This window comes from Prionailurus viverrinus, chromosome C1, assembly GCF_022837055.1.
Source record: "Prionailurus viverrinus isolate Anna chromosome C1, UM_Priviv_1.0, whole genome shotgun sequence".
Classification (NCBI taxonomy): Eukaryota; Metazoa; Chordata; class Mammalia; order Carnivora; family Felidae; genus Prionailurus; species Prionailurus viverrinus.
This window is the reverse complement of record NC_062568.1, coordinates 50,828,576-50,853,987: the sequence shown is the minus strand read 5'-3', so window position 1 is coordinate 50,853,987 and position 25,412 is coordinate 50,828,576. Positions and strand designations below refer to the sequence as shown.

The following is a 25,412-nucleotide window of genomic DNA, read 5'->3' as shown; positions in this document are numbered from 1 at the left end:
TTTTTGAGAGAGAGAGAGACAGAGCATGAACGGGGGAGGAGCAGAGAGAGAGGGAGACACAGAATCCGAAGCAGGCTCCAGGCTCTGAGCTGTCAGCACAGAGCCCGACACGGGGCTCGAACTCATGGACCATGAGATCGTGACCTGAGCTGAAGTCGGACGCTTAACTGACGGAGCCACCCAGGCGTTCCATCAACTTTTATTTTTAAATGTTAAACTTACTACAGGCTGATCAAAAAAGATCAAATATGACTTCCTTAAACATGCAATATTTGAAACTGGAACTATTGGTTTATAACTGGTATTAAGGTGCAAGAGCATTTCATGAAGATGTTGCCTGTTTCAAATACTGAATAAGATCATCTCTCTCACTCTTCTTTTTAAGACCAGCAAAGACCATTTTAGTTCCAGGGATATATTCCTTTGGGTTCTCTAAATATTCTATCAGAGTTTCCTCTCCCCAGATAATACCTACAAAGGTGAAAATAAGTTTTAAGTTTGTGTAGTTAAATTTGTAAGGTTTACTTTCCGATGTGACCCACATATTTGAACAGAAGATTATTCCTGGATTCAATAGGAAAACTATTACAACTGGGAATACTTACAGTTTCTGATCTACAAGAAAATTCCAAAGTTAATTTTTGGTGTTCTAGTCTTAGGGTTCCCTATAGAAATCTAATACTCACATGCTATTTAGCATGGCCCAAGGTACAGGAATAAACTTCCAACCCCAGACATGTTGGACATAAGCAGTACCCTATTCTCCTAGAATCAAAGTTCCTTCTAGAAGAGGCCTTAGAAATTAATCCAACCCCTCATTTTGAAGATGAATAAATGACCCAAAGAGAGAAGAAGAACTTGCCCTAAGATACAGACTATTTAGAGTTAAGAATGGTGACTGCTAACTCATTTTCATGTTTTTTCTTCCAATCATAACAAGTTGCCTCTGTCCAAAATCTCTATCAAAAACCTCTGGTTTCAGGAATCCAGTTTTATAATGAGACTTAAAGGCTGTCTCTTCTTTTTTTCCTTTCTAAAACCAGTCAAAAAGAACATGGACAAAGAGAGACAGAAATACTAACTCCACTTTTGATAAAATTTATCAAACTTAATATAATTAGAAGACTACCAAAAATATAAAACCTGGATGGAGTTAAGAGGACATCTGTCACTAATGATCTCAAAAGAAGAGTTCTCCAAAGTAGGTGGTAAATCCTAAGGGGTAAGTCATAGTCCTCTGACTATGAAGCTGGCTGTGAAAATCTTCCTAAATTCAATTTGACACCACGAAGGGTCGGCCAGAGGAGCCAGGATTAAAGAAGAAAACACAGTCTGCCTTTTGATTTCCATTTGCATGGAATATCTTTTTCCAACCCTCCACTTTCAGTCTGTGTATGTCCTTACATTTAAAGTGAGTATCTCTTGGGGCACGCGGGTGGCTCAGTCGGTTGGGCGTCCGACTTTGGCTCAGGTCGTGATCTTGCAGTTTGTGAGTTCAAGCCCCGCTTGGGACCCTGTGCTGACAGCTCAGAGCCTGGAGCCTGCTTCAGATTCTGTGTCTCCCCCTCTCTCTGCCCCTCCCATGTTCATGCTCTGTCTCTCTGTCTCTCAATAATAAATAAACATTTTTTTAAAAAAATGTTTTTAAATAAAGTATCTGTTGTAGGCAACATATAAGTGGGTCTTAATTTTCTTTATCCATTCATATCCATTCTATATGCCTTTTGATTGCAGCAGTTGGTTCACTAACATTTGAAGTAATTACTGATTGGCTGCATACTTATTGCCATTCTGTTCATTGTTTTCTGGTTGTTTTTACAGGTCTTCTCTATTCCTTTCTTGTTTGCTCTCTTCCCTTGTAGTTCGATGGCTTTCTTTAGTGTTACATTTAGATTCTTTTCTCTTTATTATTTTGTGCATTATTACAGGTTTTTAATTTGTGGTTACCACAAATTCAGACAGAACATTAGATTCACACAGAACAGCTTATGTGTAAGCAGTCTATATTAAGTTGATGGTCCCTTAAGTCTAAACACATTCTAAAAGCATTAAATTTTTACTCTCTCCTCCATGTTTTTACATATATGATGTCATATTATTTTTGTTTTGTGTATCTCTTGGCTAGTTTTTGTAGATATAATTTATTTTTACTACTTTTGTGTTTTAAACTCCATACTGGCTTTGCAAGTGATTAATCTACTACCTCAACTATATGTTTCCTTTTACCTCTGAAATTTTTTCCTGTCATAATTTTTAGTTATGATATTTTCAATTAAAGAATTCTCTTTAATACTTCTTATAAGGCTGAGGCTTGTTTAGTGCTGATGAACTCCTTTAACTTTTTTTTTTTTTTTCAGTCTAGAGTTTGTCTGGGAAACTATCTCTCCTTCTGTTCTGAATGATAACCTTACTGGGTAAAATATTCTTAGTTGTAGGTTTTTTCCTCTCAGCATTTTGAATACATCATGCTACTCCCTTCTGGCCTAAGAAGTTTATGCTGAAAAAAATCAGCTGATAGCTTTATGAGGTTTCCCTTATATGTAACTGTTTTTCTTTTCTTTTGCTGCTTTTAAAATTCTGTTTATCAGCACTTGTCTCCATTTTAATTATTTTGTGTCTTGGTGTGGACCTCCTTGGGTTCATCTTGTTAGGGGCCCTCTGTGCTTCTTGAATCTGGATGTTTGTTTCCTTCCCCAGGCTAGGGAAGTTTTCAGCTATTATTTCTTCAAATAAGTTTTCTACCCCTATCTCTCCTCCTTTTGCAATCCCTATAATGTGAATGTTATTATTCTTGATGATGTTGCAGAGGTTTTTTAACCTATTCTCCTTTTTTATTATTCTTTTGCCTTTTTGCTATCAGCTTAGTGGCTTTCCATCACCCTGTCTTCCAGATGGCTGATAGTTCCTTTGCCTCCTCTAATCTGCTCTTGATTCCCTCCGGTGCATTTTTTTAATCTCAATTATTGAATTCTCAGCTCTGACTGCTTCTTTTATGTTTTAAACATCTTTGTTGAAGTTGAAGTTCCTGGAGTTAAGCCACTGATTTTCAAAGCCAGATATTATGGGGATTTGTCTTCCAGTTCAAGTCCTCTGTGCCAGGAGTGCCTGGTGTGGAGTCTGATCCTCTCACATCTCTGTGTTTGTGATGTCTCACCTATTGTGTGCTGGGGGTTTAGTTCCCAATTGTGTTTCCACTCCTCTTAACCTTTTTGATGTGGCCTTCTCTCTATGATTAGCTGTGGAAGGTCTGTTCTGCCAATCTTCAGGTTGTTTTCAGAGTTATTTGCATAGATATAGCTGTTATCTCAGTGTATCCATGGGATGAGGTGAGCTCAGGATCTTCTCACTCTGCCATTTTCCTAAAACTCCCTGGGTTTGACTTTTTAAGATTCCACACATAATTGATATTAAACAGTATTTTTTCCTGTAACTTATTTCATTCAGCATAATGCCTTGAAGGTTCATCTAAGCTTTTGCAAATGGCAGGATTTCCTTCTTTCTCATGGCTGAATATTCCAATGTATACATTTACCACAATCTTCTTTCTCTATTCATCTGATGATAAACACTTAGGTTGTTAACCAGTATTATTGTGGATAATGCTGCAGTGAACGTGGGGGGCAGATATCTCTTCCAGATCCTATTTCATTTCCTTTGGATACATACCAAGAGATGAGATTACTAGATCATATGGTAGTTCTATTTTTAATCTTTGAGGAATCTCCACACTGTTTTCCATAATGGCTGCACCAATTTATACTTCCACCACCAATGCACAAGTGTTTCCTGTTCTCCACACCTTTGCCAACACTTGTTATTTCTTGTCTTTTTTGATGATACCAATTCTAACAGGCATGAGGTGATATCTCACTGTGGTTTTCACTTGCATGTCCCTGATAATTAGTGACGTTGAACACCTTTTCATGTACCTGTTGTCCATTTATATGCCTTCTTTGGGAAAATGTCTATTCAGTTCCTCTGCCCATTTTTTTATTTGGGTTGTTTGCTTTTTCACTACTGAGTTGCATCAGTTCTTTATAGATTTTGAATATCAATCCCTGCCCATTGTGTGCTGGGGTTTAGTTCCCAATTGTGTACATATAACTTACAAAGACTTTCAGATATATAATTTACAAATATTTTCTTCCATTACATAGGTTGCTGTTCATTTTGTTGACTGTTTCTTTTGCTGTGCAGGAGCTTTTTAGTTTGACGCAGTCCCACTAATGATTATTGTTCTTGTTGTTTGTGCTTTTGGTGTCATATCCAGAAGATCATTACAAAGATCAATGCCAAGAATATTTTTCCTGGAGCACCTGGGTGGCTCAGTCGGTTAGGCGTCCGACACCGGCTCAGGTCATGATCTCACGGTTTGTGGTTTCAAGCCCGCATTGGGCTCTGTGCTGACAGCTCAGAGCCTAGAGCCTACTTCGGATCCTGTGTCTCCCTCTCTCTCTGCTCCTCCCCCACTCATGCTTGCTCTCCCTCCCTCTCTCTCTCTCTCTCTCAAAAATAAATAAAGCTTTAAAAAATTTTTTAAAAATAAGATGTTTTCTTCTAGGAGTTTTATAATTTCAAGACTTAAATTTAATTAAGTCTTTTACCCATTTCAAGTTAATTTTTATAAGTGGTTTAATATAGGAATCCAATTTCATTCTGCTACTTATTATTCTTATGTAACCAGTAAAACAAATAGCAATATTATATCCCCAAATAAGTCACAAATATTACTTAACTGATCTGACTTAGGGAAATTTTATTTCTAATTCTTAAATAATGTTAAAGCCAAACCTTCTTTTTTTTTTTTTTAAATGTTTATTTATTTTTGAAGGAGAGAGAGACAGAGTGTGAGTGGGGTAGGGGCAGAGAGGGAGGGAGACACAGAATCCAAAGCAGGCTCCAGGCTCCGAGCTGTCAGCACAGAGCCCGACGCGGGGCTCGAACTCACAAACCGCGAGATCGTGACCTGAGCCTAAGTCGGCTGCTCAACCAACTGAGCCACCCAGGCGCCCCAAAGCCAAACCTTCTATGCAGCTTTTAATCTTTGACAACAATCTATAATAAGAGATATATTTGTAGTAAGTTTTAATATTATTTGTAATCAATGCTAACAAGCAATAAAATTGGCAGCTAGAGAAATAAATGTTAGGTTATAACTAGTCTACAAGTTAGGACTCAAAAGTTGAGTGCTCTTATGTGATAATAAAATAATAAAATGACACTATAGGAAGATGTTACTTTAAAAACTAAAGAACCACATTCAAATAATAAATCTAAGTTTCAGACTTATTTATTCAACAGTCTATCAATGAGAAATCCTATTGCAATAAATGCAATTCAACATTGACACTTATTGCCTGGAATTAAAACTGACTCCAGAGTCCCCAGCAATTCTGCCCTCACTTCAGACACCAGGTACAAGTTTGGGGTCCCAGGCCACCCAAAATTCTAATCAACTGGCTATAAATTAGAGGGTTCTCAGGATCCTCTCAAGTTTGATAACTTGCTAGAACAATTTTCCAGAACTCAGGAAAACACTATACTTTTAATTACAGGTTTAACATAAAGGATGCAAATCAGGACGAGCAAGATAAAGAGATCCATATAATGAAGTCTGGGAAAGTCTCAAACACAGAGCTTCTGGGTCCTGTCCCTAGAGAATCAAGACTCATCACTCTTCTACAACACTGATATGCTCACCAATCAGGAACCTCAACCAAAGCTTCCAATTAAAGTGTCCAGAGCTTTTATGGGGGTTTTATTATGTAAGAATACCTATTGAGGGGTGCTTAAGTAGCTTGGTCAGTTACGTGTCCAACTCCTGATTTCATGATCTCATGGTTTGTGGGATTAAGCTCCAGATCAGGCTCCACTCTGACAGTGCAGGGCCTACTTGGGATTCTCTCTCCCTCTCTCTCTCCCATGCTCACACTCTCTCCCTCTCTCTCTTAAAATAAATAAACATTTAAAAAAAAAAACAAAGAATACCTAGTGAAACATTAGCCATGTGACAGAACTCAATTTGCAGCAACTATCCCCTAACCCTGGAAGTTAGACTGATATCACCTAGCCCAAAGCTCCAACTCTCTAATCACATAGCTGGTCTTTCAAGCTTAGCCACCCCCATCCAGAAACTCTCCAGGAGCCTACCATAAGTCCCCTCACTAGCATAAACTCAGGTGGTGGTCCCAGGGCCCAAACTTGCATAAAAGAAACACTCCTATCACTTGGGAAACTCTAAGGTTTTCAGATTCCCATCTAGGAACCTGGAACAAAGACCAGACAAATTCTTTATTACAGAATACCTATTAACCAGTATTTTTGCACAACAAACACAATGATATTGTGTTAAAAACAATTACAATGATGTTTAAAAAGATTCTAAAGCACCCTTGACCAAAGATTAAGTTTTATTCTATTTTGTTTTCATATAAATTTTTATCATTATCTATGTATTTATATATGGGTGTTCTCTGAATAAAGATACGCTGAGGTCCTAACCCCTACTACCTCAGAATATGGCTTTGTTTGGAAATACGGTCACTGCAGCTGTGATTAGGTAACTTGAAATGAGGTCATACTGTAGTAGGATGAACTCCCAACCTAATATGATTGGTATCCTTATAAGATAGCCATGTGAAGACAGAGACACACAGGGATCATGAAACGACAGACATTGGAGTTATGCAGCTGTAGACCCAAAACACCAAGATAAATGACAAATTACCAGAAACTAGGAAGAAACAAGGAAGGATTGTCTTACAGGTTTCAGAGAGAGTATGGCCCTGCAAACATTTTGTACTTCTAGCCTTTTGATTTTGTACTTTTGATTTTGTACTTCTAGCCTCCAGAACTGTGAGAACATAAGTTTCTGCTATTCTAAGCCACCCAATTTATGGTACTTTGGTACAGCAGCCCTAAGAAACCAATATAGTCCTCAAGTGTTTACCATATATTCTCCACCCCACTTTACCCTGGTTTGCTTGGAAACCCAAGAGAAGTCTGGGACCAAGGGTTTTGCTAGCTCTCCATCCTACTAAACTGTATTGCTCCCAACATTTCAGAAAGACAAAAAAAATATCTTATTTTCACCAAAAAAGCTGTGAAAACCCTGCATGTGCTAATTTTGTTTTAACCAAACCATTTGAGTATCCACAGGTCCCTTTTCCCAATATTCTAGATAACAAAAATTTCACTGTATCTCACCTATCTGCAGTGTAAGCACCTGACAATTAGCTTTTTTGACTATAATATAAATGCCTGACATTAAACTTTTGTTTACCATGGCATCCACTTCAAAAACATCCAGTTTGAGTAAACACATTGACAGTTACGTGAGTACATAAAGAGCCAGGGTCCTCCACCCATGAAGTTAACCCCCCTTTTTATTTTATTTTTTATTTTTAAAAAAAAAATTTTTTTTTTCAACGTTTATTTATTTTTGGGACAGAGAGAGACAGAGCATGAACGGGGGAGGGGCAGAGAGAGAGGGAGACACAGAATCGGAAATAGGCTCCAGGCTCTGAGCCATCAGCCCAGAGACCGACGCGGGGCTCGAACTCACGGACCGCGAGATCGTGACCTGGCTGAAGTCGGACGCTTAACCGACTGTGCCACCCAGGCGCCCCAACCCCCCTTTTTAGAAAGCTCTGGTAGACTTAGATAACTGCATTTGAGGACTGCTTGTTTTTCCCTTCCCATGCTTTAATTCCCACCCTTATGTTTTAAATTCACCAATAAAGAGTGAACCTTCAAAACCCTAGGCATCCCACCCTTGACTCCAATAAAAGCAGAACGCTAGACCTGCTCACTAGCTTGCTCTCACTCTGTTTCTCTCGCGTGCTCTCTCTCCTCTCAACCTCACTGGGTGGTCCCAGGCATCCAATCCAACCTCCAGGACTTGTGAGTAATAAATCTTGTCTTTTCAAAGTTCCCTGATAGTTGCTGATTGAGGTGTGTCTTGCCATCATAATAAGAACCACAAGGCCTGGTCCAGCCACATTACCAACTTTGGCTGGGGAGATGTCTGTAGGGGCTCACTACAAGTAGTATGGGCCCAGGTGAGTGTCCCCAGGCATTTCTAGTCAATAACATCACTATAGATAGGCTAAGACCAACCCAAGACACTATCTTACTAGAAATATTAACACAGGTTAAAATAAGCAAAATCCCTCTTTTGACAAAATTAAGCTATTACATGTGCACTCAAACAAAAAACATTGTGCACAAAACGCCAACTCCTCTCTTTAAACCCTTCTCCTACAATATAGTCCACAAAGCTCAATCAAATAAGCACAATACAAGCACTATAAAACCCATTAAGAAATTTTAAAATACCAAATTCAAATCATGTATGAAGAGTACTTACAGTTGCAATAATCTGTATTTTAAACTTCTCCAAACACCAAAGCCAGACAAAGACACCACAAGAAAACTACAAACCAGTAACTCTTATCACTAATGCAAAAATCCTCAACAAAATACTAGCAAACTAAATCCAACTCACATTAAAAGAATTATACACTATGGCCAAATGGGATTTATCCCAGGAATGCAAGGATGATTCAATATAAGAAAATCAATTACCTTAGCATAACACATTAATAGAGCAAAAGGAAAAAGAATAGATGATTGTTTCAATACCTGCAGGAAAAAAAAATTGACAAATTCTAATATTCTTTCATGACATAAACACTCTGTAAACTAAGAATAAAAGATAACTTGCCTAACATGAAAACAGGGATTTTTGGAAACCCCCAGATAATATCATACCCAGAAAAGCTAAAAACTTTCCCTCTAAGATCAGGAACATTTTTACCAGTTCTACTCAGAATTCCACTAGAAGTCCTAGCCTGAGCAATTAGGGAATAATAAGAAATAACAGCCATCCAAATTGGAAAGGAAGAAGTAAAACCACTTCTATTCACAGATGATATGATTCTAAATATAGAAAATCCCAAAGGAGCCACAAAAATCTATTGGACTAACAAATTCAGCAAAGCAGGGTGCAAGGTCAACATACAAAGGTCAGTTGTGTTTTATATACAAGCAATGAACAATTCAAAAAGAAAATTAAGAAAACAATGTTATTTATAATAGTTTCTAAAATGATAAAATACTTAGGAAAAATTTAACCCAGGAAGTGAAAGACTCATACACTGAAAATTACAAAACATTGCTTAAAGAAATGAAAGGAGACCTAAATAAATGGAAAGTCATCCCATGTTCATACATTGGAACATTAGTGTTGCTAAAATGGCAATACCCCCGAAACAATCTATAGACATAATGCAATCTCTATCAAAAATTCCAAAATTTTTGCAGAAATGAGGAAGGTGATCCGCAAATTCACAGAATTGCAAAAGGCCCTGAACAGTTAAAATAATATCAAAAAAGAAAAACACAGCTGGAGGGCTCAACACTTCCTAATTTCAAAACTTACTACAAAACTACAGTAATAAAAACAGTAATAAAAATAGAATTGAATATGCAGCAGCAAGCCCCAACATATATGGCCAGTCTGTTTTTCAACAAGGGTATCAAGACCACTCAACTGGGAAATAATCATCTTTCAAGAAATGGAGTTGGGATAACTAGATAACCACATGAAAAAGAAAGAAATTGAACTATTTCCTCACTATCAAAAATGAAATGAATATGGGTCAACAATCTAAATATATGAGCCAAAACTATAAAAGTATTTGAAGAATACACAAGGGTAAATCTTTAGTAGGACCTTAGATTTGGTGATAGATTCGTAGATTTGGTACCAAGAAAATACCAACAAAAAAATTGATAAATGGAATTTATGCAAATTAAAAACTTCTGTGCATCAAAGGACCTTATCAACCAAATGAAAACAAACTACAGAATGAAAGAAAATATTTGAAAATCTCCTATTCGATGAGGGCTTAGTGTCCAGAATACATAAAGAACTCTTACAAGAAAAAAGACAAACACTTCAAATAAAAAATAGGCAGAGGACACATTTTTCCAAATATACAAATGGCCAACAAGTTGTTAAACAGAAAAATTTCAACTGAGTGAATTTAAGGATCAAATTGGCTTTATTCAATGATTTATGAATCAGGCAGCATGTAGAAAGGAGTACAAAGGGCGACAGAAAGGGAAAGGTTTTTAAAGGCAGGAAAAGGAAGTCATAACAACAACAAGGAAGAATTATTTCAGGCAAGGTCACCTCCTTTTGGGGAACAAACCAGGTGGATTACCTTACCAGTGCCCACCAGGAAATTCCAGACTAATCTGGAATCTGTAATCTGGTTAAGATTACATTCTGGCAAAGGTTGAAACTACAATTAGGTTAGGTACTAAGCCATGGTTTGGTGTCCTGTGCCTACCACAAGTGACTCCATTTTGGGTCTGTGGTTTTCTTTTTAACAAAGCATATTAACACATGTTCAACATCATCATTCATTAACAAAATGCAAAGCAAAATTGTGAGATACCACTTCACACCCACTAGGATGGCAATTTTATTTATTTTTTTTCATTTTACTTATTTTTTTTTAATTTTTTTTTTAAAGTTTATTTTTGAGACAGAGAGAGACAAAGCATGAATGGGGGAGGGGCAGAGAGAGAGGGAGACACAGAATCGGAAGCAGGCTCCAGGCTCTGAGCCATCAGCCCAGAGCCTGATGCGGGGCTCGAACTCACGAACCGCGAGATCATGACCTGAGCTGAAGTCGGACGCTCAACCGACTGAGCCACCCAGGCGCCCCTTCATTTTACTTATTTTTTATAGACAGAGAGAGACAGAGCACAGTGGGGAGGGGTAGAGAGAGATGGAGACTCAGAATCCAAAGCAGGCTCCAGGCTCCAAGCTGTCAGCACAGAGCCCGACGTGGGGCTCGAACTCACAAACCACGAGATCATGACCTGAGCCAAGTTGAAAGCTTAACCAACTGAGCCACCCAGGTGCCCCTAAGATGGCAATTTTAAAAAGAAAAGAAAAGAACAAGCATTGGAGAGGATATAAGGAAATAGGAATCCTACATTACTGATGGGAATGTAAAATGGCAAAGCTACTGTGGAAAACAATTTGGTATTTCCTCAAAAAGTTAAATATAGATTTAACAAATGACCCACCATATACATATACATATACATATACATATACATATACATATCAAAAAGAACTGAAAACAGGGACTCAAACAAATGCTTATTCACAAATATTCATAGCAACATTACCACAATAGGCAAAAGGTGGAAACAATCCAAATGTTCATCAACTGATACATGGATAAACAAATTGTGATATATACATTCAATGGAATATGATTAGCCACAGAAAGGAATGAAGCACTGATACATGCTACAACTTCAATGAACCTTGAAAACATGCCAAGCGAAAGAAGCCAGATACAAAAGCTCATATTTTATGATTTCTTTTTTAAGACTATGCAGAATAGGCAAACCCAGACAAATAGGAGGCAGATTAGAGGTTGATTAAGGGTAGGAGAAAATGGGGAGTGATTAATGGGTACAGGAGCTCTTCTGGAGTAATGAAAAAGTTTTGAAACTACAAAGAGGTGTTGATTACACAATATTGTGATACCCTAAATGTTACTGACTTGTACACTTTAAAATAGCTAATGTTGGGGCGTCTCATGACTCAGTCAGTTAAGTGTCTGACTTCGGCTCAGGTCATGATCTCGCAGTTTGTAAGTTTGAGCCCTGCATCTGGCTCACTGCTATCAGCACAGAGCCCACCTTGGATCCTCTGTCTCCCTCTCTCTCTGTCCCTCCCCACTCATGTTCTCTCTCTCCCTCTCTTGCAAAAAATAAACAAACATAAATAAATTAATTAATTAAAAGACTTATGTTGGGGCACCTGGGTGGCTCAGTTGGTTGAGGATTTGACTCTTGATGTTGGCTAAGGTCGTGATCCCATGGTCATGGGATTGAGCCTGGGGTCAGGCTCTGTGCTGAGCATGGAGCCTGCTTAAGATTCTCTCTCTCACCTTCTGCCCCTCTCCCTGACTTGTGCAAGCTCTCTCTCTAAAATAAAAATAAATAAATCTTAAAAATGGCTAATGTTATGTGAATTTCACCTCAATAAAAATAATAAAAAGAAACAAAAACAAAATAAAATAAAAACCTTTCCAAATAGTAGTGTTGTACTGATCTGAAATTTGGGCCAGTAAGAAATTGCAAGCCTCCAAGAACAATTCAAAAAAGAGTTACAGTCTATTTCGAGTTATACCCTATTTTTGAGGTGAATGTTAATGATATGTATGTATGTACACATATATCTGGGAATAACAAATTTCTTTGCACAGATATTATAGTCTTTTCTAACCATTTTTAATTTTAACCCTAAAATGCTTTCTCATGTTAACTGCCATCCACCCACTTTCCACCAACAAAGAAATCGCGGAATATATTTTTTCAAACTATTTTATAACATCCTCCCACTACTACAAATAGAAATCACTACTACAAATAGAAAACTACCATTATGCCATTAAAATATGGTTTGATCTTTTTAATTTAGCTCATGCTTTTCAACATGGATGTACTGCATAAAATGAAATACCTTGTATAGGTAAAAACCTGTGTGATCAAAAAGAAACCAGGTATCTAAACACAGATCTTATGATATAAACCAGTATTTCAGTAATATAAACATGATGATTTTATTTTTAATGCAGCAAACTAGAGAATTCTATCAAATCATGTCTTTTCTCTTTGCTACAAAGTTTCTAGTTCTCTGCCACAACTGCCTAGTTTTTCTCTCTGTTTTTGTTAGCATCAGAAAAAGAAAATCCTGGTGCTTGTCCTGTTTTTCGTCCAGGGCCAGAAAGGCCCCAGAAATTTGGACCAGTCTTGTGTTTTCCACCTTTTTCCACTGTGTGGCACTGAGCACATTTCTGAATAAAGATCTTCTCACCTGCTTTAGCATCTCCCCTTCTATCCTGCAATAAAACATTAAACCACACACCAACATGTGTGTGTGTGTGTGTGTGTGTGTGTGTGTGTGTGTGTGTGTATATATATATATATATATATACACACACCAGATTTGCAAAACTGGGAAAAAAACTCCACCATTTTAAAATGAATACTAATTATATTTAAAAAGGTAATTTAAAGTATGCATCCTTTAAAGTCAGACTGCTCAAAACCAAATATACTCTAGCACCTAATTTTATAAAGACATCATCTCATGTAACAGGTTTATTTTAAATTTCTAGCTATAGCTACTTCAGGAACTTATACTATGGTATAAGCCTGGTTTTACTTCAGCCTTCACACAACTATAGTGATTTATGTAGGTCAATTATATTCTATTTTTTCTTTTCACTTCCAAAAAGGGCATGTGCAAAAAATGATGCAAAGCATATATTTCTAATTTGGTATTCCCCTCGTTTAAAAATAAGGATAGAACACGGGGCGCCTGGGTGGCGCAGTTGGTTAGGCGTCCAACTTCAGCCAGGTCACGATCTCGCGGTCCGTGAGTTCGAGCCCCGCGTCAGGCTCTGGGCTGATGGCTCGGAGCCTGGAGCCTGTTTCCGATTCTGTGTCTCCCTCTCTCTCTGCCCCTCCCCCGTTCATGCTCTGTCTCTCTCTGTCCCAAAAATAAAAACATTGAAAAAAAAAATTAAAAAAAAAATAAGGATAGAACAAAGGAAAGGTGTTTAATTGTGATATTATAAGCACTTCTATGCCTGCAATAATAGATAAAACTGTAAAATTAAAAATCATACAGAAAAGAATGAGGCCACAGCAGGCTATATGTAACACATAATTTCTCATTTACTTTACTCTCAGCTATAAACACATCTACCATGTTAGACCAAGCATTATCTCAAAGCAATCAAGTAATATTGATTTCAGTCAGCATTTGTATGTGTTTAACACCAATGCAGTGCAAAATACACAGTTGTAAATAGGGAAGATTTTATTTTATTATACAGTGATAGACACATACAATAAAATTTGAACAAAGATATTTTGGTTAAAAGTACCCAAAACTTTGTTGCATAACTAAATAAATGCCTACTCTAACTACAATTATGCAAAAATTGAAATAATTTCAACTTGAAAAAAATATGGAGAGGAGCCAAGATGGCAGAACAGCATGGAAGTTTTTTGTGTGTCTCGCATCCATGAAATACAGCCAGAACAACACTAAACCATCCTACACACCTAGAAAACTGATTGGAGGATTAACACAACAATCGGCACAACCTGAACTACAGAAGTCAGCAGGGATTCACCCCAAAAGAAAGAGCATGAAGAAACGACAGCCAAGGATTTAACCAACACAGATACAAGCAAGATGTCTGAACCAGAATTTAGAATCACGATAAGAATACTAGCTGGAGTCGAAAATAGATTAGAATCCCTTTCTGCAGAGATAAAAGAAGTAAAAAATAGCCAGAATGAAATTAAAAATGCTATAACTGAGCTGCAATCACGGATGGATGCAGCGGTGGCAAGGATCGATGAGGCAGAACAGAGAATCAGTGATATAGAGGACAAACTTATAGAGAATAATGAAGCAGAAAAAAAGAGGGAGATTAAGGCAGAAGAGCACGATTTAAGTATTAGAGAAATCAGTGACTCATTAAAAAGGAACATCAGAATCATAGGGGTCCCAGAAGAGAAAGAGAAAAAGATAGGGGTAGAAGGGTCATGTGAGCAAATCATAGTGGAAAACTCCTAACCTGGGGAAAGACACAGACATCAAAATCCAGGAAGCACAGAGGACCCCCATTAGATTCAACAAAAACCTACCATCAACAAGGCATATCATAGTCAAATTCACAAAATACTCAGGCAAGGAGAGAATCATGAAAGCAGCAAGGGAAAAAAAGTCCCTAACATACAAGGGAAGACAGATCAGGTTTGCAGCAGACCTATCCACGGAAACTTGGCAGACCAGAAAGGAGTGGCAGGATATATTCAGTGTGTTGAATCAGAAAAACATGCAGCCAAGAATTCTTTATCCAGCAAGGCTATCATTCAAAATAGCAGGAGAGATAAAAAGTTCCCCAGACAAACAAAAATTAAAGGAGTTTGTGACCACTAAACCAGCCCTACAAGAAATTTTAAGAGGGACTCTCTGAGGGGAGAAAAGATGAAAATACATGTATATAAATAAAAAAATACCAAAAGCAACAAAGATTACAAAGGACCAGAGAACCCACTAGAAACTCCAACTCTACAAGCATCATAATAGCAATAAATTCATATCTTTCAGTACTCACTCTAAACATCAATGGACTCAATGCTCCAATCAAAAGACATAGGGTAACAGAATGGATAAGAAAACAAGATCCATCTATATGCTGTTTACAAGAGACCAACTTTAGACCTAAAGACACCTTCAGATTGAAAATAAGGGGATGGAGAACCATCTATCATGCTAATGGTCAACAAAAGAAAGCCGGAGTAGCCATACTTACATCAGACAATCTAGACTTTAAAATAAATACTGTATCAAGAGATGCAGAAGGGCATTATATCATAATCAAGGGGTCTATAGACCAAGAAGACCTAACAATTGTAAAATTTATGTGCCAAATGTGGAAGCACCCAAATATATAAATCAATTAATCACAAACATAAAGAAACTCATAGATAGTAATACCATAAGAGTAGAAGACTTCAACACCCCACTCACAGCAATGGAGAGATCATCTAATCAAAAAGTCAACAAGGAAACAATGGCTTTGAATGACACACTGGACCAGATGGACTTAAAAGATATATTCAGAACATTTCATCCTAAAGCAGCAGAATATACATTCTTCTCCAGTGCACGTGGAATGTTCTCCAGAATAGACCATATACTGGGACACAAATCAGCCCTAAGTAAGTACAAAAAGATCGAGATCATACCGTGCATATTTTCAGACCACAATGCTATGAAACTCGAAATCAACCACAAGAAAAAATTTAGAAAGGTAACAAATACTTAGAGACTGAAAACCATCCTACTAAAGAATTAATGGGCTAAACAAAAAGTTAAAGAGGAAATTAAAAAGTATATAGAAGTCAATGAAAATGATAACACCACAACCCAAAACATCTGGGACGCAGCAAAGGAGGTCATAAGAAGAAACTATATAGCAATCCAGACCTTCCTAAAGAAAGAAGAAAGATCTCAGGTACACAACCTAACCTTACACCTTAAGGAGCTGGAAAAAGAACATCAAATAAAACCCAAAACCAGCAGACGACAGGAAATAATAAAGATTAGAGCAGAAATTAACACTATCGAAACCAAAAAAAAAAAAACCAGTAGAACAGATCAATGAAACCAGAAGCTGGTTCTTTGGAAGAATTAACAAAATTGATAAACCACTAGCCAGTTTGATCAAAAAGAAAAAGGAAAGGACCCAAATAAATAAAATCAAGAATGAAAGAGGAGAGATCACAACCAACACAGCAGAAATAAAAACAATAATAAGACAATATTATGAGCAATTATATGCCAATAAAATGGGTAATCTGGAAGAAATGGACAAATTCCTAGAAACATATACACTACCAAAACTGAAACAGGAAGAAATAGAAAATTTGAACAGACCCATAACCAGTAAGGAAATCGAATTAATAATCAAAAATCTGCCAAAAACCAAGAGTCCAGGGCCAGATGGCTTTCCAGGGGAATTCTACCAAACATTTAAGGAAGAGTTAACGCCTATTCTCTTGAAACTATTCCAAAAAATAGGAATGGAAGGAAAACTTCCAAACTCTTTCTATGAAGCCAGCATTACCTTGGTTCCAAAACCATACAGAGACCCCACTAAAAAGGAGAACTATAGGCCAATTTCCCAGATGAACATGGATGCAAAAATCCTCAAGATATTGGCCAACCGGATCCAACAATACATTAAAAAAACTATTCACCACGACCAAGTGGGATTTATACCTGGGATGCAGGGCTGGTTCAATATCCACAAAACAATTAACGTGGGGCGCCTGGGTGGCGCAGTCAGTTAAGCGTCCGACTTCAGCCAGGTCACGATCTCGCGGTCCGTGAGTTCGAGCCCCGCATCGGGCTCTGGGCTGATGGCTCAGAGCCTGGAGCCTGTTTCCAATTCTGTGTCTCCCTCTCTCTCTGCCCCTCGCCCGTTCATGCTCTGTCTCTCTCTGTCCCAAAAATAAATAAATGTTGAAAAAAAATTAAAAAAAAAAACACAATTAATGTGATTCATCACATCAATAAAAGAAAGGACAACAACCATATGATCCTCTCAATAGATGCAGAGAAAGCATTTGACAAAATACAGCATCCTTTCATGATAAAAACCCTCAAGAAAGTAGGGATAGAAGGAGCATACCTCAAGATCATAAAAGCCATATATGAATGACCCAACGCTAATATCCTCCTCAATGGGGAAAAACTGAGAGCTTTCCCCCTAAGGTCAGGAACAAGACAGGGATGTCCACTCTCGCCACTGCTATTCAACACCGTATTGGAAGTCTTAGCCTCTGCAATCAGACAACACAAAGAAATAAAAGGCATCCAAATCAGCCAGGAGGAGGTCAAACCTTCACTCTTCGCAGATGACATGATACTCTACATGGAAAATCCAAAAGATTCCACCAAAAAACTGTTAGAATTGATTCATGAATCCAGCAAAGTTGCAGGATATAAAATCAATGCACAGAAATCAGCTGCATTCCTATACACCAACCATGAAGTGACAGAAAGAGAAATCAAGGAACTGATCCCATTTACAGTTGCACCAAAAACCATAAAATACCTAGGAATAAATCTAACCAAAGAGGTGAAAAATCTATACACTGAAAACTATAGAAAGCTTATGAAAGAAATTGAAGAAGACACAAAAAAATGGAAAAAGATTCCATGCTCCTGGATAGGAAGAACAAATGTTGTTAAAATGTCGATACTACCCAAAGCAATCTACATATTCAATGCAATACCTATCAAAGTAACACCAGCATTCTTCACAGAGCTAGAACAAATAATCCTAAAATTTGTTTGGAACCAGAAAAGACCCCCAAAGAGCCAAAGCGATCTTGAAAAAGAAAAACAAAGCAGGAGGCATCACAATCCCAGACTTCAAGCTATACTACAAAGCTGTAATCATCAAGACAGTATGGTACTGGCACAAGAACAGACACTCAGATCAATGAAACAGAATAGAGAACCCAGAAATGGACCCACAAACGTATGGCCAACTAATCTTTAACAAAGCAGGAAAGAATATCCAATGGGATAAAGACAGTCTCTTCAGCAAGTGGTGCTGGGAAAACTGGACAGTGACATGCAGAAAAATGAACCTGGACCATTTTCTTATACCATACACAAAAATAAACTGAAAATGGATGAAAGACCTTAATGTAAGACAGGAAGCCATCAAAATCCTTGAGGAGAAAGCAGGCAAAACCACTTTGGTCTTGGCCACAGCAACTTCCTACTCAACATGTCTTCAGAGGCAAGGGAAAGAAAAGCAAAAATGAACTACTGGGAGCTCATCAAAATAAAAGCTTTTGTACAGCTAAGGAAACAATCAGCAAAACTAAAAGGCAACCAACAGAATGGGAGAAGATATTTGCAAATGACATATTAGATAAAGGGTTAGTATCCAAAATCTATAAAGAACTTATCAAACTCAACACCGAAAAAACAAATAATCCAGTGAAGAAATGGGCAAAGACATGAATAGACACTTCTCCAAAGAAGACATCCAGATGGCCAGCTGACACATGAAAAAATGCTCAACATCAATCATCATCAGGGAAATACAAATCAAAACCACAATGAGATACCCCTCACACCTGTCAGAATGGCTAACATTAACAACTCAGGCGACAACAGATGTTGGCGAGGATGCGAAGAGGATCTCTTTTGCATTGTTGTAGGGAATGCAAGCTGGTGCAGCCACTCTGGAAAACAGTATGGAGGTTCCTCACAAAACTAAAAATAGAACTACCCTACGACCCAGCAATTGCACTACTAGGCATTTATCCAAGGGACACAGGTGTGCTGTTTCAAAGGGACACATGCACCCCAATGTTTATAGCAGCACTATCAACAATAGCCAAAGTATGGAAAAAGCCCAAATGTCCATCGATGGATGAATGGATAAAGAAGATGTGGTATATATATACAATGGAGTATTAGTCGACAATCAAAAAGAATGAAATCTTGCCATTTGCAACTACGTGGATGCAACTGGAGGGTATTATGCTAAGTGAAATTAGAGAAAGACAAAAATCATATGACTTCGCTCATATGAGGACTTTAAGAGACAAAACAGATGAACATAAGGGAAAGGAAACAAAAATAATATAAAAACAGGCAGAGGAAAATGACATATCGGACAAAGGGCTAGTATCCAAAATCTATAAAGAGCTCACCAAACTCCACACCCGAAAAACAAATAACCCAGTGAAGAAATGGGCAGAAAACATGAATAGACACTTCTCTAAAGAAGACATCCGGATGGCCAACAGGCACATGAAAAGATGTTCAGCGTCGCTCCTTATCAGGGAAATACAAATCAAAACCACACTCAGGTATCACCTCACGCCAGTCAGAGTGGCCAAAATGAACAAATCAGGAGACTATAGATGCTGGAGAGGATGTGGAGAAACGGGAACCCTCTTGCACTGTTGGTGGGAATGCAAATTGGTGCAGCCGCTCTGGAAAGCAGTGTGGAGGTTCCTCAGAAAATTAAAAATAGACCTACCCTATGACCCAGCAATAGCACTGCTAGGAATTTATCCAAGGGATACAGGAGCGCTGATGCATAGGGCCACGTGTACCCCAATGTTCATAGCAGCACTCTCAACAATAGCCAAATTATGGAAAGAGCCTAAATGTCCATCAACTGATGAATGGATAAAGAAATTGTGGTTTATATACACAATGGAATATTACGTGGCAATGAGAAAAAATGAAATATGGCCTTTCGTAGCAACGTGGATGGAACTGGAGAGTGTGATGCTAAGTGAAATAAGCCATACAGAGAAAGACAGATACCATATGGTTTCACTCTTATGTGGATCCTGAGAAACTTCACAGGAACCCATGGGGGAGGGGAAGGAAAAAAAAAAAAAAAGAGGTTAGAATGGGAGAGAGCCAAAGCATAAGAGACTTAAAAACTGAGAACAAACTGAGGGTTGATGGGGGGTGGGAGGGAGGAGAGGGTGGGTGATGGGTATTGAGGAGGGCACCTTTTGGGATGAGCACTGGGTGTTGTATGGAAACCAATTTGTCAATAAATTTCATAAAAAAAAAAAAAACAGGCAGAGGAACAAAACAGAAGAGACTCATAAATACTGAGAATAAACTGAGGGTTAGAGGAAGGGTTGTGGAAGGGGGATGGGCTAAATGGGTAAGGGGCACTAAGGAATCTACTCCTGAAATCATTGTTGTGCTATATGCTAACTAATTCAGATGTAAAATTAAAAAAATCAAAAATAAAATCAAAAAAATAAAAATAAAAATAAAACAAAAACAACAAAAAAGGAAAAAATGTAGTTTGAAATGCTAATGAATGCAGTACCCAGGTTTTATTTACCTGCTCTTTGAAGAATGGGTGCAAGAGAGGTGAGGGATGGAGTTTAAAATGAGTGTTACTATTAAAGAAATCATGAAAATACCTAATTCTCTGCCAGTACAGTTTTAATCACATTTTCTCTTTATAACTCTACTGAGAAACAATACAGTATTGTTTAAGTAAAGTTAGCTATTACTCAGAGAGAGACTAGTACTTCCCATACAGTAACCTGCAAAGTTGGTATCTCCCTAATTTTTTTAAATCTATGTGGAAACCCCAAACAATGTCAATAATACACCTAAAGGGAAAACAGAACTTTTCTTTGGGTCAACTAACAACTAAGCTATTAATAAGTGTTTTCGATCTGATAAAAAGCAGAGTAAGGAAACTCACTTTATCCAGGAGAAGCTTACTTTTAAATTCCAAACTTCACTCAAAACACTGCATTCAATTTCTACTTATATGAGTTCTATCAAGTCTCTGTACAGTCACAGAATTCAGTGAGCCTTTAAACAGGGTCCATAGAGAAAAGAACTTTAGTCACAAATACAAACTTACAGACTTTTAGCGAAATGCATTCACAATAATCATAAAGCTCATTTTTAAATACAAAATGTCATCTATGTACTAGCTAAAGAATCATTTCCAATTTCTATATAAAGTAGAAAAATCAGGTTGATTCTTATTAAATGTTACTGATAACTCAGGAAATCAGACATTTTTCTTAAAAAGGAAAAAAAACCCCACTCTTTCCTCAAATAGATTTCACATGCAAGTCACTTATAAGAAAATTTCCATTGTCACTGTTCAAACTACCAATATTTACTACAGTTAAGACATTCACTGCTGCCATCTTCAATCACTGGTGTGCCAGTACCTTCAAAGTGTCTTGAAACCAATAGATTCCACAACAGTAGTAAGGGAGGGGCAAGAAGACTAGGAAGGATATCAAGGGAATCCATTTTGCATCCAGTAACATTTAGTTACTAAGAAGAAATACAATGTTGTACACCTGAAACTTTTATAATGTTACAAGCTAATTTTACTGAAATGGGCAGAGATGTGACACCTGGTATGAGAATGATCGCTCTTCCAAGAATGAAGTCATTCTAATGATAAATAGGATTAGAGTAACAAACTCATACATGCTTCTGTGGGCCAGGCATAGTTAAGTGCTTTATGTATTATCAATATCTTTACAACGTGAGAAAGATACCGTTAATATCTATTTTTGCAGATGAGGAAAATGAGGCAGACGGAAGTTAAGTGGCTTATTTGAAGTCACAAGTTGGTAAGAAGTGGAGAGAGATAGTGAAAGAGGAAGAACAATTTTAATTCTCTTTTAACAATTCCCTTTTAAGAACATCTAAGCAACCCTGTGTTGAACAAAATGTATGATACACTGAAGATGCTTAAAGAGAAGTAAAATGCTTTTAAATACTGGTATTTACCATTTAAATACTGGTATTTGCCATTTCCAATTTTGCCCATAAAAATAGGGATGTGGTAAGAACAATCAAGGCACGGATAAAGCTTTCCAGATTTACAAAACCCACATAACTGAAGCAATAAAGCGGGAGGAGGAACTCATTAGAATATTTGGAGCATGAGTACTACACAGACTAAAAGATAAAGTGGGATTCTGCTGCTGTAGCGGAAAAAGTACCGCAGTGGAACATATCAAGATGAAGTGATCCTGGGTAAATCACTACAGGTCTATGAACCCATCCCCCCACCCCCAGATGTCTATGGCCTTTCCCTCTTTGAATCTGCCATGCCTGAATCCCTAAACTGGAGTAAGAATCCAGCTTTCCACACTGCCAATCTGGGCTCTTCCATGCCACCACGCCCATTTTGAGGCTGACTTCTGCCAAACGTGGGTGGGAGGCTCGGGTCAGAATCTGTTCCACACAGAAATCACAGAAGCTGCAGAGAGGCCCCTCACTAGAAACAGTCTTATGCTGCACTTAAGGGACCTAGACGCCACCAGGCTAGGGCTAAGGGGAGCCTCTTACTAGCAGCACGGTTGGATACTCCTCTTTGGGTGAACCCTAGCCCAAACTGCATCGGCCCGTAACCAGTGAGCGCTCGGATCACAAGACTGCGGTGCCCACTCCTTCTCAGCCAGTCTCATACCTACCACAGGGTCAGCGGCTCCGCCTACCACCTCCCTGGTGAACGCTTGGCAGTCATCCAGGCCGCTGCTGGGCCAGAACCCGCGTCGCACGTTTAAGGTTGACCGTCCCACAGTAGTGCCTCAAACACCTGAGCTAGAAGGCTAGCGGGCATGTGCTTCCGGTGGGCGCCAACCAATGGCAGGCCAGGCTCCATCCGCACTGCTGATTGGCTCCCATATCCCGCAAGGTGGCAACTCTCGCAGGAGTTTAAATACTGGTAAGTGCTGTGCCGTTACTGGCTGAATCAAAGTGGGACAAGAGTGAACGTTCCTTAAGCACAGATATGCCAAGCCCATTTTTTTGTTTAACTTTTGCCTAATCGAAGAGCTAAATTATCTATGTATATTGACAATGTGTCCCAGTTCTCGTTTGAAATAGGAACTCAATGTTTTATGAATGGTCCATTAGCATTTGATTGCAGGAATCCTATCGCGTCAACAAAAGAATAAAACAAGTGCTTACTATGGGCAAAGCACTGTGCCAAGCACCTTGGACAAAAACTGAACTGCAGCTCCAATTTTCTGAGTTACAATTAAACTGGGATAACATTTAAATACATTAAAAGTTAAATCATTATAGGGGCACCTGGATGGCTCAGTCCGTTAAGCCTCCAACTTCCACTCAGGTCACAATCTGCCAGTTGGTGGATATGAGCCCCACATTGGGCTCTGTGGTTACAGTTCAGAGCCTGGAGCCTGCCTGGGATACTGTGTCTCCCTCTCTCTCTGTCCCTCTCTGCTTGCACTCTCTCTCTCTCTCTCAAAAATAAATAAACATTAAAAAAATATTTTTAAGTTAAATAAATGAGCTACATTTTAAAAAATACAATAATATAAGAACTGACAGCAAAGTTGCAAGTTCTTTGCTAATTGCCAAAAATGCGGAACAAAGTATGAATAGAAACAGAGAGAATGAGAAATGAAGGGACCAGGAAGGGAAATATGGAAGGAAGGACTGAAAAAGCTACAAGATGACGAGGGTATTGAAGGCAGAAAGGTGTGAAAGTGAAAATTGTATTTACGAAAATGTGAGAAGGGAAAGAAGCTTACCTGTGGTTATGCAATTACGTCTGTGAGACATGAGTGGTAAGGAGACAGAGAAATAGGAATATAAAAATAATTTTTAATTTGTTCAACAATCAAAATACTTGTAATAGTGAAAATTCTGTGTATTAGATAAGTGGGAGGTTTACCCACAGTCTTATTCTTCAGAACTCTGTACAATACACCTTTCTGCCACGATTAAAGTGTTCTGTGTGGGCACCGTCCACTAGCCACAAGCAGCTTTGAGCACTTCAAGTATGGCTAATGCAACTGAGTAACTGACTTTTTATTATTTAAATTATAGTTAATTTAATTAACTCAATGGATTTTTATTTTAATTTAAATAGCTGCAATTACCAGATGGTTGAATGAAACTATTCTAAGTGGTACCTATGAGTCTGTTCTACAATCAACATATTTAAAAGATGTAGGTCGGGGCGCAGTCGGTTAAGCGTCCGACTTCAGCCAGGTCACGATCTCCCGGTCCGTGAGTTCGAGCCCCGCGTCGGGCTCTGGGCTGATGGCTCAGAGCCTGGAGCCTGTTTCCGATTCTGTGTCTCCCTCTCTCTGCCCCTCCCCCGTTCATGCTCTGTCTCTCTCTGTCCCAAAAAAATAAATAAACGTTAAAAAAAAAAAAAAATGTAGGTCATCAAGTTGAATGAAAAGGACCAGGTCTACAGCAGGGGAGGAGGGACTATCAGGTGTTACATATTATTCTCAAACTCAAACAAAGACACACAAACTCAAGAAAAAGAAGGAGTATACCATTTCTCAAGTACCTACCACATACAGGCTAGGTGCATGAATACACTATCAGTAGACAGTAGCCTTACAGCTGGGAAAAAATGGAGACTCTGGACCTTTATCACCAATAAATATCAGTGATAAAACCTATTTAAAAATTTCAAATAAGGCAAAACATTTTTACTTATATAATGTATGAAGACTAATATTGATAATCAGTAAATATTGTAATTATATCACAGTTTTAGAAATTTTGGAAAACAACGACAAGAATTTACTATTTTCTCCTTGCATTTCAAAAGTAAGTTACAATATCATCTCTTGTTTTTTAAAAAAAGAAATGTATAAGAATTTTGGAAGAAAAACTTAGGGGAAAACTGGATTTCATGTGAGATAAACATAAATGTTTATCATTCTAATAATTGTGCATTAAAGGTTACATGTTTTAAAGCCTTGAAAATTTAAATTTTTTTTAATGTTTATTTTTTGAGAGAGAGAGACTGAGTGTGAGCCAGGAAGGGGAAGAAAGAGAGGGAGACACAGAATCTGAAGCAGGCTCCAGGCTCCGTACTGTCAGCACAGAGCCCAATACCAGGTTAGAACCCACAAACCATGAGATCATGACCTGAGCCAAAGTCAAATGCTTAACCAACTGAGTCACCCAGGTGCCCCTAAAGACTTGAAAAATTTAATCTGCAAATGCACAGCACATCTTTTCTCTAATATTATACCATTAATAATCATTATTTCAAACCTCAGAATTTTAGTTGTTTTAGCTACACGTGACTCATGTTCAAATATGATTTTATATGACTTGAAATACGGCAAAACTGTTATTGTTGAGTGATAAAAAACATCTACGGTTGATTGTGGTGATGGTTGCACAATGCTGTGAACATACTAAAAACCATTTAATTGAACATTTTAAATGGGTGAAT

General features: G+C 38.0%; 1 protein-coding gene across 1 annotated transcript; it reads right to left on the bottom strand.

The window, feature by feature from the left end:
• Window positions 1-322: 322 nt before the first annotated feature.
• On the bottom strand, window positions 323-22,644 carry LOC125171605 (cytochrome c, testis-specific-like). Its single transcript, XM_047868801.1, has 3 exons — window positions 22,573-22,644; window positions 12,760-12,938; window positions 323-473 (listed from the first exon to the last, which is right to left on the bottom strand). The coding sequence occupies exons 1-3, from the start codon at window positions 22,642-22,644 to the stop codon at window positions 323-325; spliced, it is 402 nt and encodes a 133-aa protein (XP_047724757.1).
• Between the last annotated feature and the right edge of the window lie 2,768 nt (window positions 22,645-25,412).

Excerpts from the sequence above, each read along its gene's own strand:
- LOC125171605 (XM_047868801.1), bottom strand. The coding sequence starts at position 22,644 with ATGAGACTGGCTGAGAAGGAGTGGGCACCGCAGTCTTGTGATCCGAGC. Across the intron at positions 12,939-22,572 it reads ACTGGTTACGGGCCGATGCA|GATAGAAGGGGAGATGCTAA; the intron begins GTTTGGGCTAGG and ends GTTTTATTGCAG. Across the intron at positions 474-12,759 it reads TCTGATGCTAACAAAAACAG|AGGTATTATCTGGGGAGAGG; the intron begins AGAGAAAAACTA and ends TTTCACCTTTGT.